Genomic DNA, 26,376 nt, shown 5'->3' on the forward strand with positions numbered 1-26,376 from the left:
ATAAACTATAGAGTGACAAGTTGGACATATGAGTGGTATATAAAGCCATGCAGCGCACAGAGCCATATTAGCCTCCTTTCTTTTCTTTCTTTTTTATTTCTTACGCTCATTCTTTTTATATTTCTCTTATTACTTTGTTTACGACTGTGTTGTCTTCCGGTGAACGCCTTGCATTCAGGTGCTAAGAACAAATCGGCCTCTGCCTGCGGCACCGAGGAGACCTTGCAACATATCTTCTGCGACTGTCCTCGCTACACTGCGCAGAGACGATCCCTGGTATTCGCTCTCGCTCGTCTTCACAACAGACCGTTGGCACTAGAAACGATTCTCCAATGTCATCCTGATAAGCCATCGAGAATTCAAGCAGCCAAGGCATTGCTCAAATTCCTAAGGACAACAGACTTACACGAGCGGCTGTAGACCTTTTAATGGTGCCGCATACCGCACAAGACTGCCGCTCTGCGCTGTGACGTTATGTGTGTGCGTGTGTGTTCCCCTCTCTTTCTCTCTTTCTTTACTCTTCTTTCGGTCTCCCCCATCCCTTCCCCCTGTACAGGGTAGCATACCGGTTATGCCAAACTGGTTAACATCCCTGTCCTTCCTCTCTCCCGTTTTCTTCTCTCTGCTTTAGGAAGGGGGAAAAAAGCGGGGGGAGAGGGGGAACCCGTTGCCGGATAGGAGAGCTCCCCTATTGTCACACTCTAAAAGATTCGCCCATCCTTCCGATTGCTCGTTTTGCCAGTATCTCACTACACAGACTCGATTTCTAGCTGGAGTGAACTTATAGGATTCCACTGAGAACGTTGCGCCTTTGAAGTTACTCAGCCTGCGTGCCCCTTCATCCCAGCATATATATTTGCCGACTGTGCAGCGAATTTTAGCACTACTCAGGAGGGCGCTCCACAAACTTCGATCTAGATATTATTATTCCTCACTTATCAAGTTGCCCTAGAGATCACGACTAAGTCGCGCACTACTTGGTTCTCACTTATCAGCGCTGGCATGGTATCATTCTTCTGCGTTAGATGAGAGGTATCAGCACTTTAAGCCTCGCAAGAATACTGGCAAGTGTTAAAACACCCGGAAAGATGCACTGTATAGCAATTATTTCTACTACCATTACTTAATATTGTAACTGCTCGCTCAAGCTCTGCGAGTGCATGCGAATACCGTAAGTAAGCGAGCGCATCCAAAAGAAAATGCACGCAAAATTCTTTATTTTTAAGTTTTTTCGTAAGCAGAATGGTTATACGTGCAGAATTATTGACGTTAATCAAATCAGGTTAGCAAATTTCGCTCATGACGCTCCATGATGGTGTCAGTGACACCAGGACCAGCATTTGTAGACCAACTTTAGTGTTATATTAAGGACACCTCTTAGTGTTTGCAAGCATTCGCAATTTCCAAGTCAAATAAGTTTAACTGCGATAAGCGCGTGCTACTGCTTGCCAGAAAATGTGTCACTCAATCATCCACACTACTGCTCGGTATTAGCGCCCATTATAATCTGTTTTAGCCTGACCGCCTCAAGTTGTCTTCCTCTAGGTAATACCGGCGTACAAAGGGCATAGGACGGATCAGCAGTACTTGTGGTGGTTATATCTTGAGGTCACACTACTGTTATCGCAGTGATCATAAAAATTTCAATCAACTAATGACGAAGAAGTGCCGACCAGAACCCTGAGGTACTTGAATGCAAATAAGTGTATATGCAGAATACTGTAACTTATTTATTTATTTATTTATTTATTTATTTATTTATTTATTTATTTATTTATTTATTTAGTCATACTGCCAACCCTCACATGGGGTCGTTACAAGGAGGGTGTGGAATTGAGTTGTACAAAAATAAGCATGTGAAGATATTTGTAGAACAACATTTGTAACATATAGCACACTTGTATAAGAAACATAGAGACATACGTTTTCAAGTCATAGCATTTGCAACATAATATTTATGACTTATAGAACATTTGTAAGTAAACACAGTTACACATAGCAACACTAATAAGCTACACAGTTTGAGCAAGATGTGTATCAAGGCCAAGCTCTACATCTTCCACATTTTAATAGCATCAGGAAAGAAGGAAAAGCGGAATAAGTCTGTTTTAACCATTACTGGTTGTATGAATGTACTGCGTGTTGTTCTTGGAAAGCTTTAGTGAAAGCGTGTCAGATAATCGTCCTTGTTTACTTTCACCTGTGCATGTAATATCTGGAAAAGTAGTTTCAATCGCTGTTCCTGCCTTCTTAATTCCAGTGATTCTAATTTACATACTTTTAACATTTCAGTTACCGAATTCCTTCTTCGATATTTTGAGCAGATAAAGCTCAAAATATCGAGCAGATAAACATCCACATGCATTGAAATACTATAGACGTACGATTAATTTTGATCTTCAACAAGAATCACGCTGCACGAAAAAAAAGGGAAAGAAATGTTGTACAGGGCATCAAGGCCGATGGCTGTGCGCTATCGCTGTCGAAGTGGTGGCAAATACCGGCATTACTTACAGCAATTAGCACACGTTGAGGCTCAAGTTCCCCACGCGACAAATGGAACATCTGTCACTGTGAAATGTTATGTTTGTATTTTCAGTCGCTGTGTTATTAAGGGCCTTTTTGCGCTAGCAGGTACGCCCAGAAGTCTTCCGGGTCTTTCTGTTCCACCGGCCTGTCAAGGGCTGCCAACTGTCCCACGTGTTTATAAGATGTCATCCGCACTATCCCATAGAAAAGTGCACCTGCCCGGTGACAACACGTCCCATTCGTTCGCTGGAGGTCACCGGTTTGTGAACGGCTCTTCGTTGGCGGATAAAGACGACGAAAAACACAAGCGTAGGCAGTGTGTTCACATACACACAAAAAACAACTAAAAAAGCTATGGGCGGCTGTCACGGTCGGCGAGGGGACCTTCGCTGTTTTGGTCCGTGTCTCCTTTACACGGGCTTTTTCTTTTTTTTCAAGCTGATTCTGTATATGTTCGCATTCGCGGCTCCTGGCCTGTCACCATCGCGCCGCATGAAATACGATCACGACAATCAGATAATGCGCAGCAACGAACGGGCGTACGTTAAGATGTGGCTCTCGGACTTTCACATAATTCGAGGAGGAGAGTGGGGAGGGTAAAAGCAGTTTTCCGTTAAGACGCGAATTATGTGGTGAAGCCCGTCCTTGATTTTCCGGCTGCCCGGACAACTTGACCCTAATAAATATCCGAACTGTTTAGAAGGAAAACGGGAGAGAGGAAAGACAGGGATGTTAACCAGTTTGGCATAACCGGTATGCTACCCTGTACAGGGGGAAGGGATGAGGGAGATTGAAAGAAGAGTAAAGAAAGAGAGGGGAACACACACGCACACACATAACGTCACAGCGCAGAGCGGCAGTCTTGTGCGGTATGCGGCATCATTAAAAGGTCTACAGCCGCTCGTGTAAGTCTGTTGTCATTAGGAATTTGAGCAATGCCTTGGTTGCTTGTTATACGGCGTCGTGAATATACGTGCAGCCAGCTGCAAACAGTTTTATAAAGCCCGTATTTGCGAAAGTTAGAGCTCCGAGCGTTCCTGCAATCAGTTAGCATTCAGAACGCTAACTCCAACTCTCGCAAAGTTCTCATTCTAAAAGCACGAGTATTCGTTATACGAAACCACTACACTATTTATCCTTGGCTGCATGGGCTTACCGTCGAGCCCTACTGTGGAATATAACCTGCGTTGATACATTGCGGAATCTAAGCTGCGTTGATACATTTTATTTTTTATTTTATTTATTTGTTTACAAAATACTGCAGGCCCAAACAGGGGCCCAGACAGGAGGGGCAAAAGTACACGAGAAGGCAGAGCAGATAAGGCAGAGCAATCGCTTACTCAACAGAAATTAACACTGATAAATGTAAAAAAGAAACTGCTGCATAAAATAAGGCAAAAACCGCATAATTTCTTTAGAGTGGCACTCCAAATTGAAGCAAAAAAGTAGAAACATAATCAAACGAAAATTATCACACTTCAAATAAGACCATATTGCAAAAGCACGTCATACATAGATATACACATAGAGGTACAAAATAAGGCAAGTGACATTGGCTTTTAGACTAGAAAATAACAGATAATGAAGGTATAAAAAATTGCTACATCACGGTCAGAACTTCAAATAGATAGATTTTATCGCTTATGACGTAGAGCTAAATTGACAAATAAAATAATATCGATAATAAATTATGCCCAAGTTCTTACATAAAACACTCACTGGCGTTATTCTAAGCCAAAAAGAAAAGGTGGGGGACGAGTTTGTGTTTATCATCATGCTCCTGCACCAGCATCCCTAAGATCACAAATCACAGGAGCAACTATGGACAACTTCGGCGCCCGGCGTCATGGTGTTTGGGATATGGCGTGGAGAAGCCGTTGAAGAACTCGATACCGTCGAGGTGGCTAAAAGATGGCTTTATTTGACACTGAGTGAGGCCATTCAGGCCCTGCTAGTCCGATGTTCCCGTTTCTCCTCTTGTGCTCACTGGTATTTCTTTTTCCTCTTCTGTCGGCCCGCAGGCGCTAGCGATGGAAACAAGATTCCCGGCCGCGCAATGAAGTTAATAACGGCGTTCCAGCGGGTATAGCTTTTGTATGGGCATTGTCACGATCAGACCTCTTTGCTGTTTAACCTTACACGAACGGACATGTCCATCTAAACTTCTAAAAACCTGAAGGATTCTTGCAAGTTTCCATAGTTGTCTAGGTGACGCCTCGGAATGCACGATAACGAAGTCCGTAGCTCGTTGATTGACTGCGAAATGTGCAGATCGGAGTTGTAGCAAATATTATTTTCGCCATCGCTTCCAAAAATTCTCGGTTAGAAGCCTTCTGTAGACATGTCGGCGAATGACATCCGATCGTCTCGAGTTCGCGTCAACTTCGACCGTGTCATATGGCATAGCAGTTAGTCGACGTCCAAGCAGTAGATCGGCTGGAGTCAAAGTGCACGGTTCCGCTTCGTCTGTCTCGACAAAGGTTAGAGGCCTAGAGTTGATTACTGCTTCGACCTCTGTCAGCACTGTCATAGTTTCTTCAAAGTTGAGGCAGGCTCTGCCGAGAATCTTACGCAGCGAAGTCTTCACCGATCTTATCAGTCGCTCCCACCATCCACCCCAACATGGTGCATTGGGCACTGTAAACTTCTAGAGAATACCATTGATGGTGAGATGGTTCGCGACGTCCTCTTCTTTAAACATGTGACATAGGCGCTTTTAATCCGCTGACGTCTTTTGAAAGGTCCTCGCGTTGTCCGAATAGATAACGCGGGCCGTCCCCTCCGGCTGACGAACCGTCGCAAGCATAAGATGAATGTTTCAGCTGTCATGCTGGAGACGATGTCAAGGTGAATTGCTCGCGAAACAGCACAGGTGAAAAGTGCTACGTAGCACTTTGCGTCGCCGTCTTGCGTGCGTGCTAAGAGCGGGCCGGCGAAATCTACAACAACCTCGAAACGATTTGTTGGCTCTATCTGGTGACTTGGCAAAGGCGCTGTTGGAGCACTTCCTGGTCTGGCGGCGAACCGTTTGCATACGTTGCAACTGCGTATAACTTTGTTCACTAAGACACGCCCGCGACAAATCCAGTAGCACTCTCTGAGCTGGGTGAGCGTCTCTCGTACACCTTTGTGCAAGACTTGCCGCTGGGCTCTGGTGACAACCAGAGCGGAGTAATGATGCTTTGCTGGGAGAAGTATTGGATGCTTGACTGTTAGTGGTGACTTCAGGAGCGACAAGCGTCCACCGACTCTGAGAATTTCGCCAGCGTCTATAAACGGGCGAAGGTTAGCAATGCAGGACGTGGGTTCTGAAGTGTCCGTTCGCGTGTTAGGCAGTTCACTTCTGCATGAAATTCTTGGTTTTGGACGTGTTTAACCCAGTAGTGCTCGGCCCACAGGGCTTCTGTCGCAGTCAGGCGGCTAGTTTCTTCTGTTTTGTGCCGGCAGTGGTCTGTAAATCGAAACACCCAAGCTGTGATTCGCAACAAGTGATGTAGCTTACTGAAACGCTCAATGTCTATAACTGCATGGACTAAGTCTCTCCGTTACCGTAGCGACGGAAACTGCTGCTATCTCGCTTCTGGTAGCCTCACCCTTGTCCGGTGAAATGATAGGTTGGAGAGGCCACTTGTCCACTGAATCGTGTAGCCAGTCAGGACCATGCCACCACACTGAGCTGGATCTAGCTTCGTCTAACGTCACACCTCTCGTTAGTAAATCAGATGGATTCTCCAATCCTGAGCAATATCTCCATCGGGATGGTTCTGTTCTGCACTTGATGTCCGTGATACGATTAGAAACGAATTGCTTCCACCTCGTGCAGTCTCCTCGTATCCATGACAATGCAATCGTGGAGTCAGTCCACGTAGTGTACTCAATATGAGTGTCGTTGAGTGCACTGCTCACGTATGTCAGCTGTCTAGCGCCAACCAGTGCACCCAAAAGCTCCAGCCGTGGTAGCGTCGTTTTCTTAATGGGAGCCACACGTGCCTTATTCTTAACGGCATAATGGTACTCACGCCAACGAACTCCGAAAAATTTCCGATTTTCGGGCTCCAGACTGGTGCTCTAGCTGGCGGTTGTCTATACGTTGTGCAACGTACCAGAGCCACATTGGCTGTGACGGATGGAGTCTCCAGGGCGTGTTAGCGAGGCTCGTGCGACGCACACCTGGAGCTCCCGGAATCGTTAGGGAGAGGGAGGAACTGTCTGTGCTCTTTTTTTTTTTATTTCAAGTATCGGAGCATCTGTGGTGCGCGTCAGGAGACAAGTATAGGAGGAACGAACCATAACGGTTAACCCGATCAAGCGCGAAGCGGTCCGAGTGTTCCTGACAGCGATCATACGTTCTGCTCTTCGTGGCTCGCTTTTTTTTTTTCATTCTTTTAACGCCACGACAGTTAAAAGCATGTAACTATGTTTGTTTTGTCCGATTCTTTTTCAGTTTTCTTTTGTCGCGAAGAACACAGATGCGCTCAGTGGCAATACAATGTGGATCAAAATACCGTGCGACCCTTTTATCCGAATCGTCGCAGGGCTGCGTTGGTGACCCCAGAAAACTTCCGGTCACCGGTTTCTGCGCACTTGCGCGCGGAGAAAAAGAAGAATTTGGCCCCGATACTGTGCACGACAACGGAGTGTCCAGACTGGAGCAAGAATATGGAAGCAGAGAACATTGAGTTCGGTGGCGTGTGCTTGTATTCTTGCTTCAGTTCGGGTCCCCTTTTCGCACTGCACCATAGCTTTCATGTGGTTAATCTACCACAGTCCACTGCAGAATTACCCTTTGTTACATCCCGCGGTACGTTATGAATATAGATATCTTTTCTTTTATGTGCTAAAATAATTTTAAAACGCGTGACGTACATCTTGCTTTTATTCGCGGCTGTTTTGGGTGCATCGCAGTGTGATATACGTTACTCAAGAAACTTTTCGCAGCATAGCAAAAATGCGTATAGAACGTTCTTATATAGTTATATGTATATAGTTATATAGTAGGCTATTGACAACTTGTATTTGTCGCCTGTTAAATTTAGTGGCCTATTTAAAGTATGAGGCCTGGTTTTATGTGTGTGTTTCTATTTTGTTTTACTTTTTAGTATACAGACAGCTTACTGCTCTTCCGCAGTAGAATACGAAGAGCTGTATACATCACCGGCCTTTTTCTAAACGCACACAGATAGGAAGGCGTTCTGGACCAGCATGTGTAAATGTAAAAAAAATGTGCAGAAACAAGCCAGCAAAAATTTCTATGCTTTGGAGAACTATGCATTGACGACACATGGTATGTTCAACACTGCGCAGCTCTCTTACCTTTCATTACCGATTTGGCGTCTTTTACGGTAAAGTAAGGTGCGTACGCGACGTCTTCCGTGTTCACAAATCCACTCATGTGAACGCGATCCATATGTCCACTGAATCTCGGCGCGTATGCATCGAGTAGTCTGAATACAAGGTGCAGTCGCTTTTGCAGTTGGCAAATGACACCGTGCTGATGATTTCCGAGTATCGAAACTGCTCGCTATCGAACGCATGTCACTTAATGAATGAACTAGGATCGCATGTAGCGTACTACGTTAAGTGAAACTCCGCGGTTGATAGGGTCTAATCAGACATTCGTAAGTGTTAAGGGCGTGGACGGAGTGAAATATATAGGGATGGGCGGTCTGAATGAAGCACCTTCGAATGAAGTTAGAAATGCATCGACCGGCATACTGGGGTATGGCACGCGTTCTCTGCGATACGAGCAGCTCATCGCAGTGGTTCATGTGGGCAAAGGTTTCGTTTTGCTTCTCTTTTACGGCAAAGACTAACAGGCTGGATTCCAAGAGAAAGCAAGCGCGCGAGGGGGAGGCAGGAAGTTAGATGGGCAGATGAGATTACGAGGTTTTCGGGTATAACGCGGCCGCAGCAAGCACAGGACCGGGTTGATTGGCGTAACACGGGAGAGGCATTTGCACTGCAGTGGGCGCAGTCGGGTTGTTGTTGATGATGATGATGATGATGATGATGATGATGATGATACGGCAAAGAGTTACTTGAACAGGAGACGTGATGTCATCGACCTCAAGCGTCGTTTGTATCTAACAGCATGGATTCAATTACGGTCGCAAACGGAAATATCCATTGGTTTGGCAGCTCAGAAGTTTAGTTGCTGGCTTCGTTACACATTTCGAAACCCTGTCCAAGGCAAAAAAAAAATCGCGACAGGAAGAGCAAGGCGGGCGTCGTGCAATATACGCCTCCCGTTCACCCAGAGCCCCTCGTAGTATAGTACCCTCAGTTCCGCCAAGATTCCGCAACTCCGCACCCAGCCCGGGCATATATAGTATGATGAACTCGCCGTCGCCTTTCCGGGAATTCTTAAGTCCCGGGAGGAGCTTGCCTCTCGACGGATGCGACGAGGGATACGTGCCGTAAGAGCTCTCGTTTTTCACGTCACGCTCCTTTTTTTTTTCCTTTAGTTTCGTTTCGTCCGTTGAATATTCGCTCGCTCTTGGCGTGATAAACGAGAAAGTTTTCTTCCTTTCCTGGTTCACTTTCGCTCTGCGAACGCGCGTGCCGTAAAGCCCATATCTCGTGGGTATATATGCGCCTTTGAGCGCTACGTGATGCTGGCGGAGTCGCCGTATCGTATTACCCCGTCGCTGTTTGTCTTGTTTACGAGGAACGTGCGTGCCACCGGGCGAAGTATGCGAAAGAACAGCCGCGTATAGTCACGTGGATCGAGTCATGCGCGCGGTGCCGCACTTGTGGCCGAGGGTTAGGGGGAATTTGGAACAATTACACTGTGAGAGTACTTACAGAGCAGACACGTAACCAAGTTTTAGCTCGCGGAAGCTGCCCATTGTGTCTTTTGGAATCCACGCAAGCGCCTCTTCCATTACTAAAGCGAAAGCCTTAGAAGTCGTGGCGGACGCCTGCTGGCACTGAATCACAGAGCTCCTTCTCTACACTCTGGCCCCTCTCCTTTTTTAAAAAGGGAAATAAAGTTTATTCCCTCACTTAGATGCCTCGTCAAACGCGAAAACTGACCGTCGGAATCGGCGGCGTCAACACGAATGATGCAATATATCATCGTAACGTGATGACGTCATGTGACGTCATCACGTTTTCAATGCCCCCGATTCTGGAGGCAGTGCAAAATCACGTTAGGTGCATATACACCCCTGCAAATATTTTTTTTTAATTTTGCAGGTGCACGCACACATACAAACGCACGCATGAGCGTACATAAAAGGTAACTGACCCCTCCCCCCCCTCCGAAAAAACATTTCTGGCTACGCCCCTGGTTTGTACGACAGAGCGCCGACTCGACGTATGGCGGCGCTCGCAGCACCCGGAATGCCGGAACCGAGACCGACTTTTGGTGATGCGATGACAGGAAGAAAGATCTTCGGGATTCGTTCGTTATTTTGAAAGCGTGAAAACGGGTCGTTCGTTCTTCGTACCTTTCTTCTTCTTTGCGCACTCTACATTGCTGTTCTTATATAAGCTTCCACCTTTATGTTCACTTTCCGCAAATCTCAACGGCCTCCTCCTGCCAAGGGGTGCGGCACCTTCGCTTTCGATTCGGTCCCGATTTGATACCGCCCGACCTCGACGAAGGGGCGCGCGTTCCTATTCCGGGAGCATAGCCGACCTCGGACCCATACGTTTGTCATTACGCACCTGTCGGAGCTCGCCTACACTCCACGCTGCACAGTGTGACTCCGGGAACGCTCCATCAGTTCTCGATAAGGAGGCCATCGGCCCCCAGCGTCCCTAAGCGTCAGTCAGTGCTCCACTTTCCGCCCGCTGTTTTAAGATGTCGCCGGCCTCAGAGCTGTCCAGTAGATAAGATCTCCATAACGTCTACGCTATCAGATGCGCCGCATACGGCATACTCGCGATAAGTTGCAGGCATTTTGTTTTTGTTTGTGTTTGTTTGTCTTTTGTTTTAGGCAATGCGTTTTTTTTACACCATGGTTTTAACTCAGACAAGACGCGGCTTTCTCTATCGAATTCTTGAGGCCAAATAAAATCATATGCGTAGCTCGGCGTCATTTACATATTGCCGGCGCGCCTTTATTCGATACGTCTCATGTTCTATAAAGCACATAGAAATTACTAAATAAGCAGAATGGTCGACGCAAGCGCTGTTTGTGGAATTTATGAGACGAGCTGCTTTGCACTCCATAGACTATTTTACGGATGGGTTGTTAACCTCGCCGATTCTTTATCTTGAACAACCGTAAACGAACAGCGCTACGGCGGGTGTATACACATGAAGACGGTTGGATTGGTGCATTCGGCGCTTCCTGGCCTTATCGATTCACGTCACGAGATACAAAAATAAGAAAACATTCGTTTAACAGTGCAAGGTGGCGGCGCCCATATGTCTTACCTAAGACAGTCTTTACTATCACAGGAATTTCAGCGTGAGCCGCTACTGAATAGGCTCAAGGTCGCCTGCTGAGCGCGAACACAAGTGTCTTACACCACTTAATAATCAGTTTCTAGCGTTTTACTTCCCAAAACAACGATATGCACACCGTAGTGGAGGGTTCCGGATTATTATTCTGAGCACATGGGGTTCTTTAACGGGCACCTATATCTAAGTACACGGGGGGTTTTGCATTTCGCCCTATCAAAATGGAGACACCGCTGCCAGCATTGGAGCCGGCGACCTCGAGCTAGCAGCACGACACCTTACAGGATAAGCTACCATAGCAGGTAGAGCAGATAGAGGAAATGATTAAATGAAAGTTAGATTGTAGGAAGAAAGGTCGTCACAAATAGTTTTAGCAGCCCCATGCCTCTGCAAAGAAAATAATAAATACGATACCGTTTTTCAGTGGACAACGCCCTCACTGTTAGGTCGGCAGTGCGCTTTGCATTTCTGTTTAAATAGAGTTAACTAAAGCGCCATCCATTAGTCCCTGTAGATTGTTTTGGTTAGCGGAACGTGCGTGGCCTTAACGCTTGCGCGATGCTCGTTAATTAATCGCTAGTATTCTCCCGCTAACAAGTTCAGAACTAGGTCGCCATTTCGTGCGCCCCACTATATACAAAGCCGGATGCATGTTGCGTGAAGTCAGCCAAGCGAAAAGCGCCGTATTTCTTTTTTCCTACTTTACATGTTCGCTGATTTAGTTGTCAGAAAAAAATTACGAGATCAACTTCGAATTTTTTAGCGCGGCTCCATATTACAAAATTGAATTCACGAGAAAGAATGACATCGTATAGTAAGTACAAGTGTGGAGACCATGGCACGTGTTATATTCTTTCGCTAGGAAATGCAGCACGAGCTTGATGCTTACCGACATTTCGGTCACACACAGTCTCGTTAATCAACTAGCAGTTTAACTATTGCCGCAGACAATGTACAGACAGAGAGAAAATGCGATTCTCCGGAATAAGGCAGTTAAGTAGGGAGTAGTGTTAAGTTTTGACGAATAGTCATTAAGCCAGCCTTAACTTGACGGATCTGAAAGCTCTGGAGTTCCTGCAACAGCTATTGCATTGAACCAAGAAGAGAAGAAATATTAGAGAAGGAAAGGCAGGGAGGTTAACCAGTTTAGGAAAACAGGTTTGCTACCCTACACATGGGAACAGGGTGGAGAGATTTAAAGATGGAGAGGAAAGAGAGAGAGAAAGACTGCATGTAAATGAATTCAACAGGCAATTAGGCCAAGATTATTTCAATTTACGTCAGAATTACTATACTACAGCTAAAGACAACAAATAATGTCTCCTACGTTTTCCTTGGAATAATTGCCTGTTACATACTTTCGGATGTGCCTGACAAAGAACCGAGCCTCTGGAAAAAAATCCCATTCTTTCATCTTATCGCTTTGAAGTGTTTTTCCGGTTTAAAGCAACAACTTCATGGATCACGTCAGCGCAGGGAACGCGTTCAAATGGCGCACATGGCGATGGCAGGTTGCCCCGGCCACCCACCCTCTACGCCTGCATAGTGGGCAACGCATGAACCGCGTCACCGTCTTGCCAGCCGCGCTGGTGAGAACCACGAGGGAGTGGGCAATGCCGGGGCTCGAGTTAAAAATTGTGCTTTCGTGGTGGCGACGAGGGGTGCGGGCGTTCTTGCTTGCGGAGTGGAACGTTGCATTTCGCTCGTCGTCACGGTGCGCGGATGTTGCTCATTCCGCAGGGCTTCCGCGACGCGGCATGTAAGAGTCGTTAATTACAGCGGACATTCTGCTTTTCTTTTAAATTAGCTTTTTTTTAATTAGTTTTGCCCTCTCGTTGGCGTATGCCTTGGAAAGCGCTGGGACATTGCGCGCTCATCCCGAATGCTCTAAAGCGTGCGGCAAGGTCTCGCCGAAAACGCTGCGAGTATGCGTGCACTGAATTAAACATAAACAATCTTTCATAGAGCGATATATATGTTGGGCGTGCTCCATTTCTATCTGCTACTTTCTGTCCCAAACATTATCACGCTTGGTTCGTTGTGTCTTGACTACGTTTGCTTTTGGGAGTGCGAAAGCGGAGGGAGGGGGGATCGCCCCCCGTGTCCTCCCCCCCCCCCCCCCCCCCCCCAGCGCCGCCCCTGAGTGCAGGTCATTAGGGCGAAAGCCTTAGATGCCTCATTAGACGCAAAATTGACCGTCGGCGGCGTCAACACAAGTGATGCAAGAATCACCATCACGTGATGACGTCAAGTCAACATGACGTCACAGATCGTCAACATTTGCGAAGTCATCACGACGTCAATATGACGTAATAATTACGTCATCATATGACATCGTCGCTAAGTCAAAGGTGGGCCGATCACGGAGGACATTGCAAAACAGGTGAGGCGTAGAAAGCTTGCGATGCCTCCGATCCTGGAGGCAATGCAAAACCGCGTTAGGTGCATGAAAGCTTTCGGAAAGTGACGGAGGAGGATCAGTACATCGACTGGGAAGAAAAAGAAAACGGTTTTTGCCTTTGAGCCGGCTTAGGCGAATGCATAAAAGACCCTGTGAGTATTTAAACATCGAGTTGAAGAAGGCTGTGGCGAGTTATGCTCGTTCAAAGCCGACGCTACTGACACTTCGCCGCCACCTAAAGAGAATGAGAACAGCGACAAGTTGCTGTGATCGTGACAGGTCGCCTTAGGGCCAGCTATGACACGTGCTTGACATTTGGGGTCGTTAAATGTCCTGTTACAGATACGCTTTATACTCAATAAAAAACTTCAAGCAGTGATCTCATATAGAAGATACGATGCTCGCAAGGGCTATTTTCAGCACGAACCTCCGAGCGTGATAGTTCTGCCAATCTGCCGCCGACCACCGCTTTGTCCGCTCGGACAGCTGGCATTGTACAGCACGGTATATATAGCCAATAAATGTTACGGAAAGTTGGGGGCTAGCTGCCACTACTTTCACATATGACAACGTGGCCAGTTCAGAACGTACACCACCGGAACAACGTTTGACTTATCTATTTTTTGTTCTTTTCTATTAGGAGAGCATATTGCCTGTCTTGGCCAAGTTCAGTCTATAGCGTGTTGCGTGTCGGCTAAACTGGATTTCAGGTAGATAGGCTGCAATCAGCGCGTTTACCGCCGGTTGGCTTTTCTCATCAAGAAGATAAAAATATTATTTAAAAAGAGCAGTAACTATAAACATATCAAGACAGGACATTTTAGTGCATTTCAGGCACTGACACATTGTAGCTGCAGAGAAAAACAAGAAAAATCAACTAAGCGTGAGTAACTGAACATAAGTGAGTCATAATTATGGCACACTGCAGCGCAAAAAACACACAACGGACGGTACACTAACGACGACGACGAGCGCTGAGTACTAGAAATGAACTTGATAAGTGAGTCACCGCTGTATTGAACGCACGCTTTTAACGGCAGCGAAAGCTGCCCTTTAAATATGAGTGACAGGCTATGTCGAGAATCGCACCCGAACACAATGCGAAGGTCCTACGACTAGTATTATTCGCTGTAATTGAGCTTACGGGCTGACAGCGTTTAGAACCACGCGGTCTCCTTTTTCTTTTTCTTTTTTCGTGTTTACAGTGCCGCTGTTAGGGAACGCGGAAGAGAGGTAAGAGTGCCGCTGGCGGGCCGTATGAAAGTTATCTCGGGAAAGTTACTCTTTAAGTCCTATTATAGATCAACATTTAACTGGACGCCCTGTTGTGCATATGTAAATAGCTTTTACGATTACATCCTCCTGGTATCATCTCCCCATCTCCTCCCTAGTTTAAAGTTCTGAAGGGCTACAACCACTAAATGAGAGCCATCGACGAACAATTATCTATCTATCTATCTATCTATCTATCTATCTATCTATCTATCTATCTATCTATCTATCTATCTATCTATCTATCTATCTATCTATCTATCTATCTATCTATCTATCTATCTATCTATCTATCTATCTATCTATCTATCTATCTATCTATCTATCTATCTATCTATCTATCTCATTCACACCCTCCTGATGTACACTCTCTCTCTTATCGATGAGCCCAACGAAATTAGATAGGGACTACGATGCTAGACGGTGCCCAGACGGTGCTATGATGTCTTGGAGCGTAAAACAAGAGAGCGGGCTTACGTGGATGCGGTTTGAGTTAACGGCGGAAGAAGTGGACAGAAAATGAGGAGAGCAGCGACGAGGCACGGGCGGGGTCGCCGGTCACGTTCCGGGGCGCGTCTAATCACGCCTCCCTCTTCGCTCTCTCGTCTGTCGGGGTGTGGCGGACCGCACGAGCACGGCACCGAGCGCGACCTCGCAGCAAGCGGCACGCTCGTGCAACGACGTGCGCCTGTTAGCCGGATGCTTCTCCGCAGTACCTGCGCGACTAACGGGCCAGCAGCGCTTACTGGGGAGTTACAGCGGTTATTTTTTTTTTTTTTAACGTGGAAGGCGGTCGTACCGCTAGGGTCGCATAGAAGCACAGATGTCGTCGCCCTTTAAAATGAGTTTTAAAACGAGCTTTAAAGGCAATGTCTTGCCTAGCGTCTTCCACCCGTATTCTGTAATGGGGAGCGATGTCCGAATTATGACGAAACATATGGGGCGGTCCCGATGAAGTGTAAAAGCGCGACACACTGTGTCACGCATAGGTGTGCGCACAGGGTGTCTGATGGAAGGGGGGGGCTCTCAATACCTCGTCTTCGCCCTGTGTACTGATCGTGAGGATCTCAGTGGGAGAGGGGTTAGAAGAGGGGATGTTGTGGTGAAACTTTGCCCACTTCGCACGCCTATGATGTCACGCAACTTCGACTACCGTATTTGCCGGCATACTAGCAGCACTCGTTTGCATTGGCTAATGTTGGCTTGTGCTGGCTAGTAATGGAGTGCGTTTTCTTTTCCTGCGTCCTTAGCGCTTGAGCAGCGCTCAGCAAGCTTCTAGCTGCTTACCATTCTTCTTGTGACATTCCAATTTCTCGTTATCGCATTCATTACTTCGCCCGTGAGGCGAAACTGTGACTTTTTTTCGTCTTATCCTCGCTTCTAATTCGCACACGTGCGCGTGCATACGCGAGTGAAATAAGAGCGAGCAGAGGCTCTTGTTTCGTGCTTGTACCACCGTTTTTGTTGTTGTTGTTTCCTTACGTTGATGTTCTTTCTCTCATGTCACTTTCTTTTTTTTTTCGCTTCCTGCCCTGTTACTTTCCCACAGTTGCTGCAGCCATGTTCACTCGCCACGTGTGAAAAAGAACAGGAGGTCGACTGTATATCTCTTCGAGGTGAACATCGCACTCGCGCCGTGTTGGTCACTCCTCTTCATTTGCTCTGTCTGCGTCGAGCTCGATTTAGCGACACGCAATCTTTCTTCATTCCTGTTACTCTTCGGCTTGAAAGCACAGCTCTCACTACTGGACATACTCGCAATACCTGTAATGTCCTTGTTTAGCTTTTCTTTTCCCTCTCTCTCTCTCTCTATCTTTCTTTCTCGCGCGCACGCGTTACTACATGAGCACATTCACGTGTGCACTAATGGCGTAGCGCATCTGTATAACCTCAGCCCGGAATCTGGAACACGGTGCTTTGCTATTTACTCCCAAAGCAAAATCTCGGCCCACGTGCTTTTTTGCTCATTCCGCGAGGTTTGCAAAACCACTGTGTAACACAAGATATTTCTGTGTGAGCAGCTCCTCTGAATGATAATACACGTCGTGCAATGTGCGTATCTTAACCTATCTGGGAGGTCCGAAGCATCCATAGAAATGAAGGGGAGAGATTAAGGGGGGTGGGGTAGTAAACAGAGGCACGATTATCTGCCAAAGCGAAAGGGATGTGATCGCAGCTGTTGGTCAACCGCTTTGGTGCAACTTAGAAATGCCTACGATCAGTTCTTCAACGAATAAAGAATGTCGCGGGCAATAGTTTACAGGTAGCGGCACACTGTAGTTTCGTGCAGTGCAGTAGAAGTAGGAAGCAACAATTCGCTCGCAGAGATAGGCGTGCTTTGCGGATACAGGTGCTTCGCGGATACGCGTGAAAAGTAAGAAATGGGAACACAAAGCGAAGTGCGTCTTGTTTCTGAATATGCGATGAATATACCGTTCCGATCATTTTTCGAGATGTGCCACTTACATCCGCAATTATAACGGTTGTAGCACCATTACCACATAGGCCTTTTCTTTCTTCCGTGTTTCCGCTCGTGCATGTATACTTCTATGTTTGTTTCGTCTCTCTACCACGCTCTCCTTAAAATTACTCCGTTTCCGCACGTTGGTATACCTCCAAAGGTGGGGAAAGGAGGTTGATTTGCCGTGTTATTTTTGGTTCGTTTTTTCCTTTCTTCTTGCTAAGCTCGCCAGCTGCGTCGACATCATTCGAAGACAGCTACGCCTTTATATTCCCGAAAAAGCTTCCATTTTCTTTACATGTATTTAAATTAGACTTTTTACTGCATTAAAGGTGTCCTGAACGAACCCATTCGGCTTGGTGAAAAAAAAAAAAACACATTCCACGAACAGCAAACACTGCTGTGAACAGTTCAACCAAACCTAGTAGTTGTGCGCGGCACGTAGAGTGTACATGCGGAGCGCGAAGTTGCCACTTTCTCAAGCGCGCTCTCTTCATACAAAGCCCTCACTCACTTCGGCGGGCGGGGAGCCAGGTGCGTGACGTCAAACAGCAGATTGCTGCTATTGGCTGATAGATGACATCAATCAGGAGTGGCGTTTGGATCATACTGTGCTTCTTGCCATGGGGTGTCGCCACGTGCCGGCGCCACGCTTTATAGTGCGCCAAAATTACACGATAGGCAACACCAGCGCGCACAGGAATCACAACGGGAGAGAGCAATCGCGTTTTATGGTGCGCTCTGACGTAGCTCTTTCCCTCGTGTCATCTCTCCCTGTGCAGTCAGTGGTAACACCTTTAATCTCATTTGATTGTATGCTCTTCAGAGGCCCGGTTCTGCGCACTGGTTTATACGCGCTCTGATTATATATGCTAAGAGCTAATTAAGGGTGAATTTCCGTTTTTTTTTTCTACCTTCTCCAGAAATTCTAACGGTTGCACAGTTATTCCGATTGCACACATTTACTTTCACGGCGTGCTTCCAAGCGTGTAACGCTTGTGTCTGCACCTGTCCGCATTCAGCTTCGTCAACGCCACTCAGCCGCGACAGAAACTAAAAAGTGTGTTCAGCCGCTACAACAAATAAACAAAGTATCAAAATAGTTTACAAAAAAAATAATATTCCAGCGTTCCTAAAGTCGCGCCTAAGCGCGTGCCCTTCATACCTGGCATCGAGCCAACCACAGCATACAGCAGCACCGCGGGCTCGGTATGATAAGGAGTTCGGGCGGAAGAACAAGAGAGCGCGCAGAAAGGCTTCTCAGGGTTGATTATTTTTGTCCAGAGAGGCAAGGGGAACAAAAGAAAAGAAAAAGTGTAATAAGGGACACGGGCCTATACGGTGAGTCTCGAAGGTAAGCGTCGTAGACAGACCCGGCCGTTTCTCATTGTGGAGAAACCATTTCGCGACAGGCGACCGGGTCGCGTTCTTTGATGACGCATCCACGACGAGCTCCATACCGGCCCTGTCTACGCTCGCCACAATTCTTTACTTCCTTTATTTTGTTTCTCTAGTATTTCTTTTTTTTTTTCGTTACGGGCTACTGCGCAAGTGTCCCGGCTTCTTCACTTCCCTTTCGCAGCCTCGTCCTTGCTCCACCCATACGCTTTTACTTTCAACCATCTTTTATGTCTTCTTTTTCCTCCCGCCCTTTGCGGGTCCCCACGAAGCCAAGACGATTGGCCGCTTCCGCGTTGTCATTCGCTGCAGGGAGCTCTCTGTATAACTTCGCAGCGCTGAAAAATGCTGCATAGTACAAGCTAAGGCTATCGCCAGTATACTAGAATTAAAGGGCCCCTAAACCACTCCGAGTTCAAAAACGAGATAGTGTTTCTTTCTCGCCTTCATTAACCTTCGAACAGGCGCTATCTTTTCTTGGCCACTTATCTTTTTCGTAAAACACGTGGATAGTGTCAGCACTGAGCGTTGAGCCTATCGGGATTCCGCGCTTTTCGACTACACGCTGTCTACATATATGTCTCCGCTTGCGCAGTCAAAACCGCACGAAACGAAGTGAAATCAGTTCATCGCGCACGGTAGTCATGCGAAGCAAGGCAGGACGAGAGTGCGACTTTATGGCAAGGCAGGGTGAGAGACCATTCTCAACCGATATCCCTTGTATATGGACCAATCGAGAGCTTATTTCCTCATGACGTCACGTCCTGGCGTCATGAATTTTATCGAAAAGACGGGAAACAATAGGAGAGAATAACGCGCTTGTTCTTTGCTTTTTCAGAGTTTGTTTAGGGGCTCTTCAAAGTATAACACCCATTTTTTTTTTAGACCACTGGTATAAAGTATTTTTCCATTCCATTCCATTCACTGGTATAGTTTGGCGTGAGTGAGGAATCGTAACACGTGCACTCACCACCGCAACTTTCATCAGCTCCCGCTTTTGAGACCGTCGCTTGCTTCGTACTACAGACCTGTGGACGATGTAGCCAAAGGCGTTTGCGGAAGCTATGGAGCGTCCTGATGCGGTTACGATAGTGCCTAGAAAGAAAAAGAAAACAGAGACAAAGGAAAGGTTTCCGGTTTTGCCAACGCCTACAGTACAGTCTTAAAGGGGTTCTGACACCTTTGTTCGAAGGTGAGTTTACTCTGCTGTACAAATCTCCTGTATACGAGATGGCGCTGAGCAAGTGTGAAGCTCAGCAAATGCTGATAAGATATTTTAATTTGACATTAAAGTCAATTTTTCCATGGCGCACGTACTGACATCGACACTAGCTTGACGTCAGGCTACAGTGCAAATTCTGGTGACTTCACGCAGCAGTCTGGCTAGTTATGATGACGTCAGGTACCAAAACTTCCAAGATGGCCGCTTGTGCGTCATCAACAGAGCCACTGTTCGGAGCGGCCATGGAAACGTCAATATATATTGTGCGAGCACGTGACGAGAAGCTCATACAGTGTTGACGTCATGGCACAGTAGGAACCGAAACTAGCTTTTAAAAACATACTGTACTTACATTTTCAGAACGCACTCGCGCTTAGCACTGCCTTTTCTAGGCTCTAGAGGGCTTGACCTTTTATTTGACGCAAATAAAACGGCAACTGAAAATATTCGTGTCAGTACCCCTTTAACTATTCAGAGCACACGCACTTGTGGCAGTAATCCAGTGTCAATTTCCACTGATTTTGTACTGCACTCCACTTCCTGCTCTCCAGTGTGAACGGCGCAGTCGCGGATGTGTATGTACGTACGTGGCTGTGAATAAAGCGGTGCACTGAAGGCCGGCATCGCGGCTTGTGTTGAGACCAGATGCAGCTTCTTTAGCGCTGCACCGCAATAGCGCCGTGGAATGCGGGGAACTACAAACGGGGAGTAAAGTAAATGACGGCGCTCGAAGGGGGCTCCACCACGGCGGTGGCCGGAAATGAAATACGGCGGGCTGTCGACGAAGCGTCGCCTGCCGCCGCTGGAACAACACGCTTTCTTGGCGGGCGTCGCCTCGAGTTGCCTCGAACGTTCCTTTCGTTTTGCCACCGGGATGGCCTTGTCACGAATTTTTATTCCGTTTGACTGGTTTCACTCGCTTCTATTTGCTTCGAAGTTGTGCCACCTAGCGCCCTTTATATATAGCGCCAACGTGGCCGTTTGCTATACTAGCTCGCTCGTTTTCTTTGTCTTAACGTTTTGTTCCGTCTTTCGCTTCCTTTCCCGTTTGCTGTGACGCCCCACTGAGTGGTATTTCACGCCACTGAAATGACCTTTGTTTTTGCGAAGGCGTCTGCCAGGCATTTAAAAGCAATTTGAGTCTTCTTCGTGGTACTAGCAATTAAATGGCAAAATAACGTACTTTGGAGTTGCAGTCAATTTTTCAGTGTGAATTGCTAAACAGTTAAACAATGCGAACTTCGTATGCACAGAATTACTGAAGTGATTGGTTATTTCATTATTAAATTTACTCGATACTCGTAGTTTTCTTTGTTCTGTGCATGTGTTTACTACGTGGTGCCAGGCCGGTAGCCGGGGGGAGGGGGGGGTTGCTGTAGCTCCCCCCCCCCCCAGGTATTTTGGTGTAGCAGGTGTTTTTACCAAAATAAATAATAAAAATAGGTGTTTTTCTCAAATATTCAAGGCTTTCAGCAAGTCCCCCCCCCTGAAAAAAATTCCTCGCTACGGGCCTGCGTGGTGCTCTGTGGTATATTTGCGTGCGCGCTTGCACGCAGGCGTTTTCACCAAAAACAGGCGTTGCGCTACTCAGTATAAGGGAACGGGCTCGATTCCCAGCCACAGTGTCCGCATTTCAATGGGAGCGAAGTGCAAGAAAACTTACCGTATTCGAATCTAAGCTGATGTTGTTTTTTTTTTCGAAAAAACGATGTGCGAAAGAGTGTGTGTGTGTTGGGGGGAGGGGGGGGGGGGTCGGCCTTAGATTTGAATACAATGATTAAGTTTTTTCTTTCTGGCCTTGCAAATTTCAGGGGTCGGCTTAGAATCGGGGCTGGCCTATATTCGAGTAATACGGTATGCACTTCGCTTTAGGTGCATGTTAAGGAACCCTAAACTGCTCAAAATTAATCTGGAGTTCCCCAATATGTGCCTCATAATCAAATTTCGGTTTTCGCATGCAAAACGCAATATCTTTTTTTTAAGAACACCAGTCAGTGGCCACTTAGAGAGCGGTGACCGACTACAAAACATGACATGCCAGTTACCACGTACTTTGCAAACACTGTTGAGCTAGCTTCACGCACAGATTACAACCACCCGGCGTGATGACAGTGCAACGTATCGCATCTTACCCATCAAAAAACTTGCTTTGGAATACTCTCTAATACTTCGCTCATTTTCTCTCAATGACGCAGGCAACCAGCTCAGCTGCGACTGTCGGATCGCCTGGATGCTGCACCTGGAGAACGTCACGCGCAGCGACAAGTTTCGCCGAGAACTACGTCACGTCAAGTGCGACTTTGACGTCACCGACGCTGCCGCGACCGTCAAGCCGGGCAGCGCGAGTTCCAAGGTGGCCAGACTGAGCTTAAAGCAACTCGGCTGCCGCGAAGATTACAAGCATCCTAGTTTGCGCGGTTCCCACGGTGTTTCCCCTTCCCCTGCATTCCCGACGCCAGGCAGTCACGATTACGAGGATGATGATGATAACGATGGCGCTGCGTCCACTAAGGTCGGTAAGCTTGACAACGAAGGTAGCACAGCCGACGGTGGCCAGGACATCGCTGAATCGATTCCAACAGTAGCACTGCCAGCAGCCGATACTCTAGGCGAAAAAGAGGCGGCTGTAAAAGACCTCAGTGGGAACATCCATGCTTCTAATAACGACATCGACACGGTTCTCAGCCAGCAGAAGGCACTGGAGAAGTCAGAGCCACCGCGCAAAGCTAAGCCTCGTCCTGAGGGTGTGAACAGCGGAGCCTTGAGGAACATCGAAGGGTCAAGTTGTGTTGGTATGGTGGTGACGTCACTGATCATCCTGGCTATGTCGATGGACAGATGATAAGTAGGCAACCGCAAAAAATAATATTATTGGACACGTGTTATAGGAGAAGCAAGCCGTTTTCGAAACGTCCACACCAGTTTTCTTGTTTTCTTTGCCGTCTAAAATGGTGGTACACCGGCAGCGTTTCGGGGGGCGCGCCGAATGTGGTGCGCTTGCACACACCACGGACAGGGTGTGCAGAACTGTGATTCCTTGCAGCCTATTGCTGTTTTCGCGGTATTCAACGAGCGAGTAACTGCACCTTATGTTGTAATGAGTCTTGGTGCATCTGGTCGTTTACGAGATAGTGAGAAAAAGTAGATATACCAGGATTGAAGAAATCATACGCCCCCTTCGTCGAGCAGTCTCACGTGCGAATATGGGCATCCGAATAGATCATCCGAACTGTGCTGGATAAATCTCCTTAGGTACTTCCGGGTTGATATAATTTCAGCGAATGTAATTTCTTTTTTTACTGTGTTAAAGGAAGTAGTGCTCCTTTTGCTTAAGAGCATTGAGTATGCGCTTATCTTATAGTAACTATATCGGCACTATCTCTTTCACTTTTCATCTGTCTCCTATGCGTATTCATAAAACAACGTCTTCAATACAATGCCAGAGGCACACTTATGTAATGGGACAAACTCTGAGTGTTTCATGCCCTGTGCCTGATACTTCAGATAAGTGCAAGAGTTAAGGGACATTTAAGCTGTCCGTAACAATGTCTCCATCACTTGACATAAAAGATATCCTCAACACTCAAAGCATTCTGGCGTTATCAGTGGTGCGGAAACTGCGCTTCCCCATGTATCTTTCAATATGATGGCAACCAATGACTGGTGTGTTTAAGAAACTGCAGTTGCTTATGTAGTAGTATTTCAAGTTGGTCCTTGCAAACTTACGGTTATTTTACAGACTAAATTGGTTTTCCATGAGCGATAACTATGACATGACCAAGTGTTGAACGCCAGGTCAAAGTACTCACGATGTCTGTGAACAAACCGGATTAAGTATTTTTGAAAGAGGCAGGTGAATATCGACCCAATGACCGTCCGTTCTACCACTGGAAGCAGTGGAAAGTAGACGGAGTGATTTGAGAGGAAGTTTCATTCCGTCGCGAATAACACAAAATTCCCAACTCAAGAAGCGTATTCATACTGTAGGTCGCATCAGGAGCAGCAAGATTAGGCTGCAACGCTTCGGCGCGTCATGATATATAGCTTAACGTCCGTATAGAGATCGGTTGCTTGGCTGGCAATTTTAAAGCACCTAAGCCTACTGTATAGTGGACACTGCACCATACAGAGCGTATTGCATCACTGCAGACTGGTTGTTTCTGTGGCTGTAACGTTCACCGTCGATTTATTCATTTAACAGAACCTGCCGTAGGCCTAAGCAATGCCCGTCGAAGCTTTCCTCCACAACTCCAATCACATTTTCATTTGTATCTGTCGACACGTTCATCAGTGTCTATATTGTTACTTATCTTTTTTAATATATAACTACCTCGCAAGCGAGCTACGTGTTCTCACAATATGTGCAGTCGCGCTCAATATGACTTGCAACACGGGAGCGCGTGGCCTTAAGAGCTTTAAGATCACCTATTGCCTCCACTATTCCTTATTTCCACAACTAAACGCTGTTCATATAACTGATCCCAAATAAGAAATGTAATTTAGTTGCGGAAATTAAGGCAAGTTGTAGCCACGCGCAATTTTTGAACTCGTGAGTCCACGCGCTCCTGTGTTGCAAGTCATATCGAGCGCGACTGTACGTATAAGATGCACCGGTACCGTTTTGTAGTCTGTGTCCGTTTTCAGTCCACAGTCGTGACGTCAGTGTCTCTAACGCTCTTGCGAAGTGCAGGTGCGGGCCGCACGCCCTTCATCGTTGTAACCACGGTTGCTTTGTCAACGAACAGCACATTCGAAAATACAGGCGGTGTGAAGTATTTGTTGCATTTCAGCTCTTGTTGACTGTTAAGGCAGTGAACGTGTACAATTGTTAATTGTACGCATTAAACACGTAGAGTCTCCGTCATTCTGCGTCACTGTACAATACGTGTTACATATTCAGATTTCTAGTTTTAAAATGCGCATTACGACACACGTTTCCGCTGACTGCATACTTTAATGTAATTTCTGCATCAATGTTTGAAACATCGAAGCACATGTGTCCATTTATTCAATAAACAGCACATAGAAAGGCATCTAGCCTTGTCGTCTTTCAGTCATAGTCTTCAGTCGCGTATCAACAACTCCTTTCGCGTCTGCATTGTCTTGATGTTGTTACTATTGCTGTTTTCATGTTGCTGTTGTGAATGTCCCAGCTTATGTGCGCCTGCATTGAGAGTTGTACTAATTGAAAGGTATAGACTTAGCATGCTTTGTGACGATTATCTTCAGTAAACAAAGCAAGGTATATGTGCGTTCAATAAAACATTACTGGCTCATATCCTGTAAGACGGTGAATGAATGTCGTTTCAGGCGTACACAAAACAATTATTTTCTCCATCATGCTGAAATAATGCATCTGAACGAAAAAAAAAACTACGCGAAATGACGAAGACGAGCCAGGAGATGGCAAATACGTCTTCGTCTTTTCGTGCTCTTCTTTTATTATATATTTTTTTTTCGTTCAGACCGCTTCCTCAACAACTCGTCCGACTGTCAGTTCTGATCATGGCGTGCACAGGGTTCCCTATAGGAGGGGGGGGGGGATCTCATCGCAGCGTCCCACCACCCATCTCACTCTGTTAGTCAAGTCCGAAAGACAACACGCTTCACATGTGCCGCGTCCGTGTTCCTTCTTGTGTTTTCGTTCTTTCGCGCCCACCGTTCTCAGAGCTTCTCAATGAATGAAAAAATGAAAACGAAGCGATGATATACTTCTCTCAATGGCTCTTGCCTTTGGTCCCTGGCTTTCCGGGCGGAAAGATGGGAAGTACAGAGTTCTTGGAATGGCATTATCGTCCGCCATTATCGTCAGAAACCTGCGTGGCTATAACCCTGCTCTATTAAACAACGACGTAACAGGTCCGAATGAGTAAAAATACGGGGAAGACTATGCGCCCCTCCCCCTTAGGTGATTAGGGGCGGCGGTTCTGAAGCTGACATAATTGTTTCTTCATTCTGCGTGGCAGTGCTTTACACACGCAATAGGACGTTCTTGCATAAGACTGTTCTTTCTTTCTTCTTTTTTTTTTATTGGAAGCGGAGTCTCAGAGTTCTTGCCAACGTCTCTGTCTTCCCGCAAGGTAAAAAGTCTCAAATCTATGATTTCACTGTAAGACGTTCCACGAAGTTGTCGTAACCTTCCTGTGAAAGGAACGAGACAAACTTCACCTTCAATTAGATGTGCCATGTATCCAGCCTTTCCAAGCATCGAACTGCACCAGGTAAATATAGTGTTATACGTATCAAGCCTTACAACTAATCCCAAGAGTACCAATAGCTAATACTGGGCACATACAATGAAATTTCGCGAATCTGTCCGACATCTGACAGCAGAAAGTTGCATATGGCGATATTAGTTTCTAATTCCGGGCAACCTTCAAAAAATCGTCGAATCTTTCGGCTGATATGACGGCTATAGAGTGGGACGAGCCCGATAAAATGCACGGTACTGTTTCTTCTATATATCAGGTTGCAGGAGCTGAATATCTTTCGTGACACAACTGGGCCCTTCGTGGGCCTCCTCGACACCTGGCGCCTATCCAAGTGTCCTTCAGGACACCTTCTTTGGGCAATAAAGTTTACCACCACCACGACCACCACCACTGGACCCTTCCGTAGTGATTGTTGATATCCGGCCAACATTGCAGACCTCGTATCATCGCTCGTGTTTCCTCGAGAGA

General features: G+C 46.7%; 1 protein-coding gene across 1 annotated transcript in view; it reads left to right on the top strand.

Annotated features, from left to right (window-relative positions):
• LOC119393400 (connectin) overlaps positions 1-24,727 on the top strand; it is a 40,444-nt gene extending 15,717 nt beyond the window's left edge. Inside the window, exon 3 of the mRNA XM_037660393.2 lies at positions 21,892-24,727. Coding sequence (XP_037516321.1) covers positions 21,892-22,538 — 647 coding nt within the window. The 3' untranslated portion in view covers positions 22,539-24,727. The remainder of the gene's footprint in view (positions 1-21,891) is intronic.
• The last annotated feature ends 1,649 nt before the right edge of the window (positions 24,728-26,376 follow it).

Source organism: Rhipicephalus sanguineus, chromosome 5 (genome assembly GCF_013339695.2).
Source record: "Rhipicephalus sanguineus isolate Rsan-2018 chromosome 5, BIME_Rsan_1.4, whole genome shotgun sequence".
NCBI lineage: Eukaryota > Metazoa > Arthropoda > Arachnida > Ixodida > Ixodidae > Rhipicephalus > Rhipicephalus sanguineus.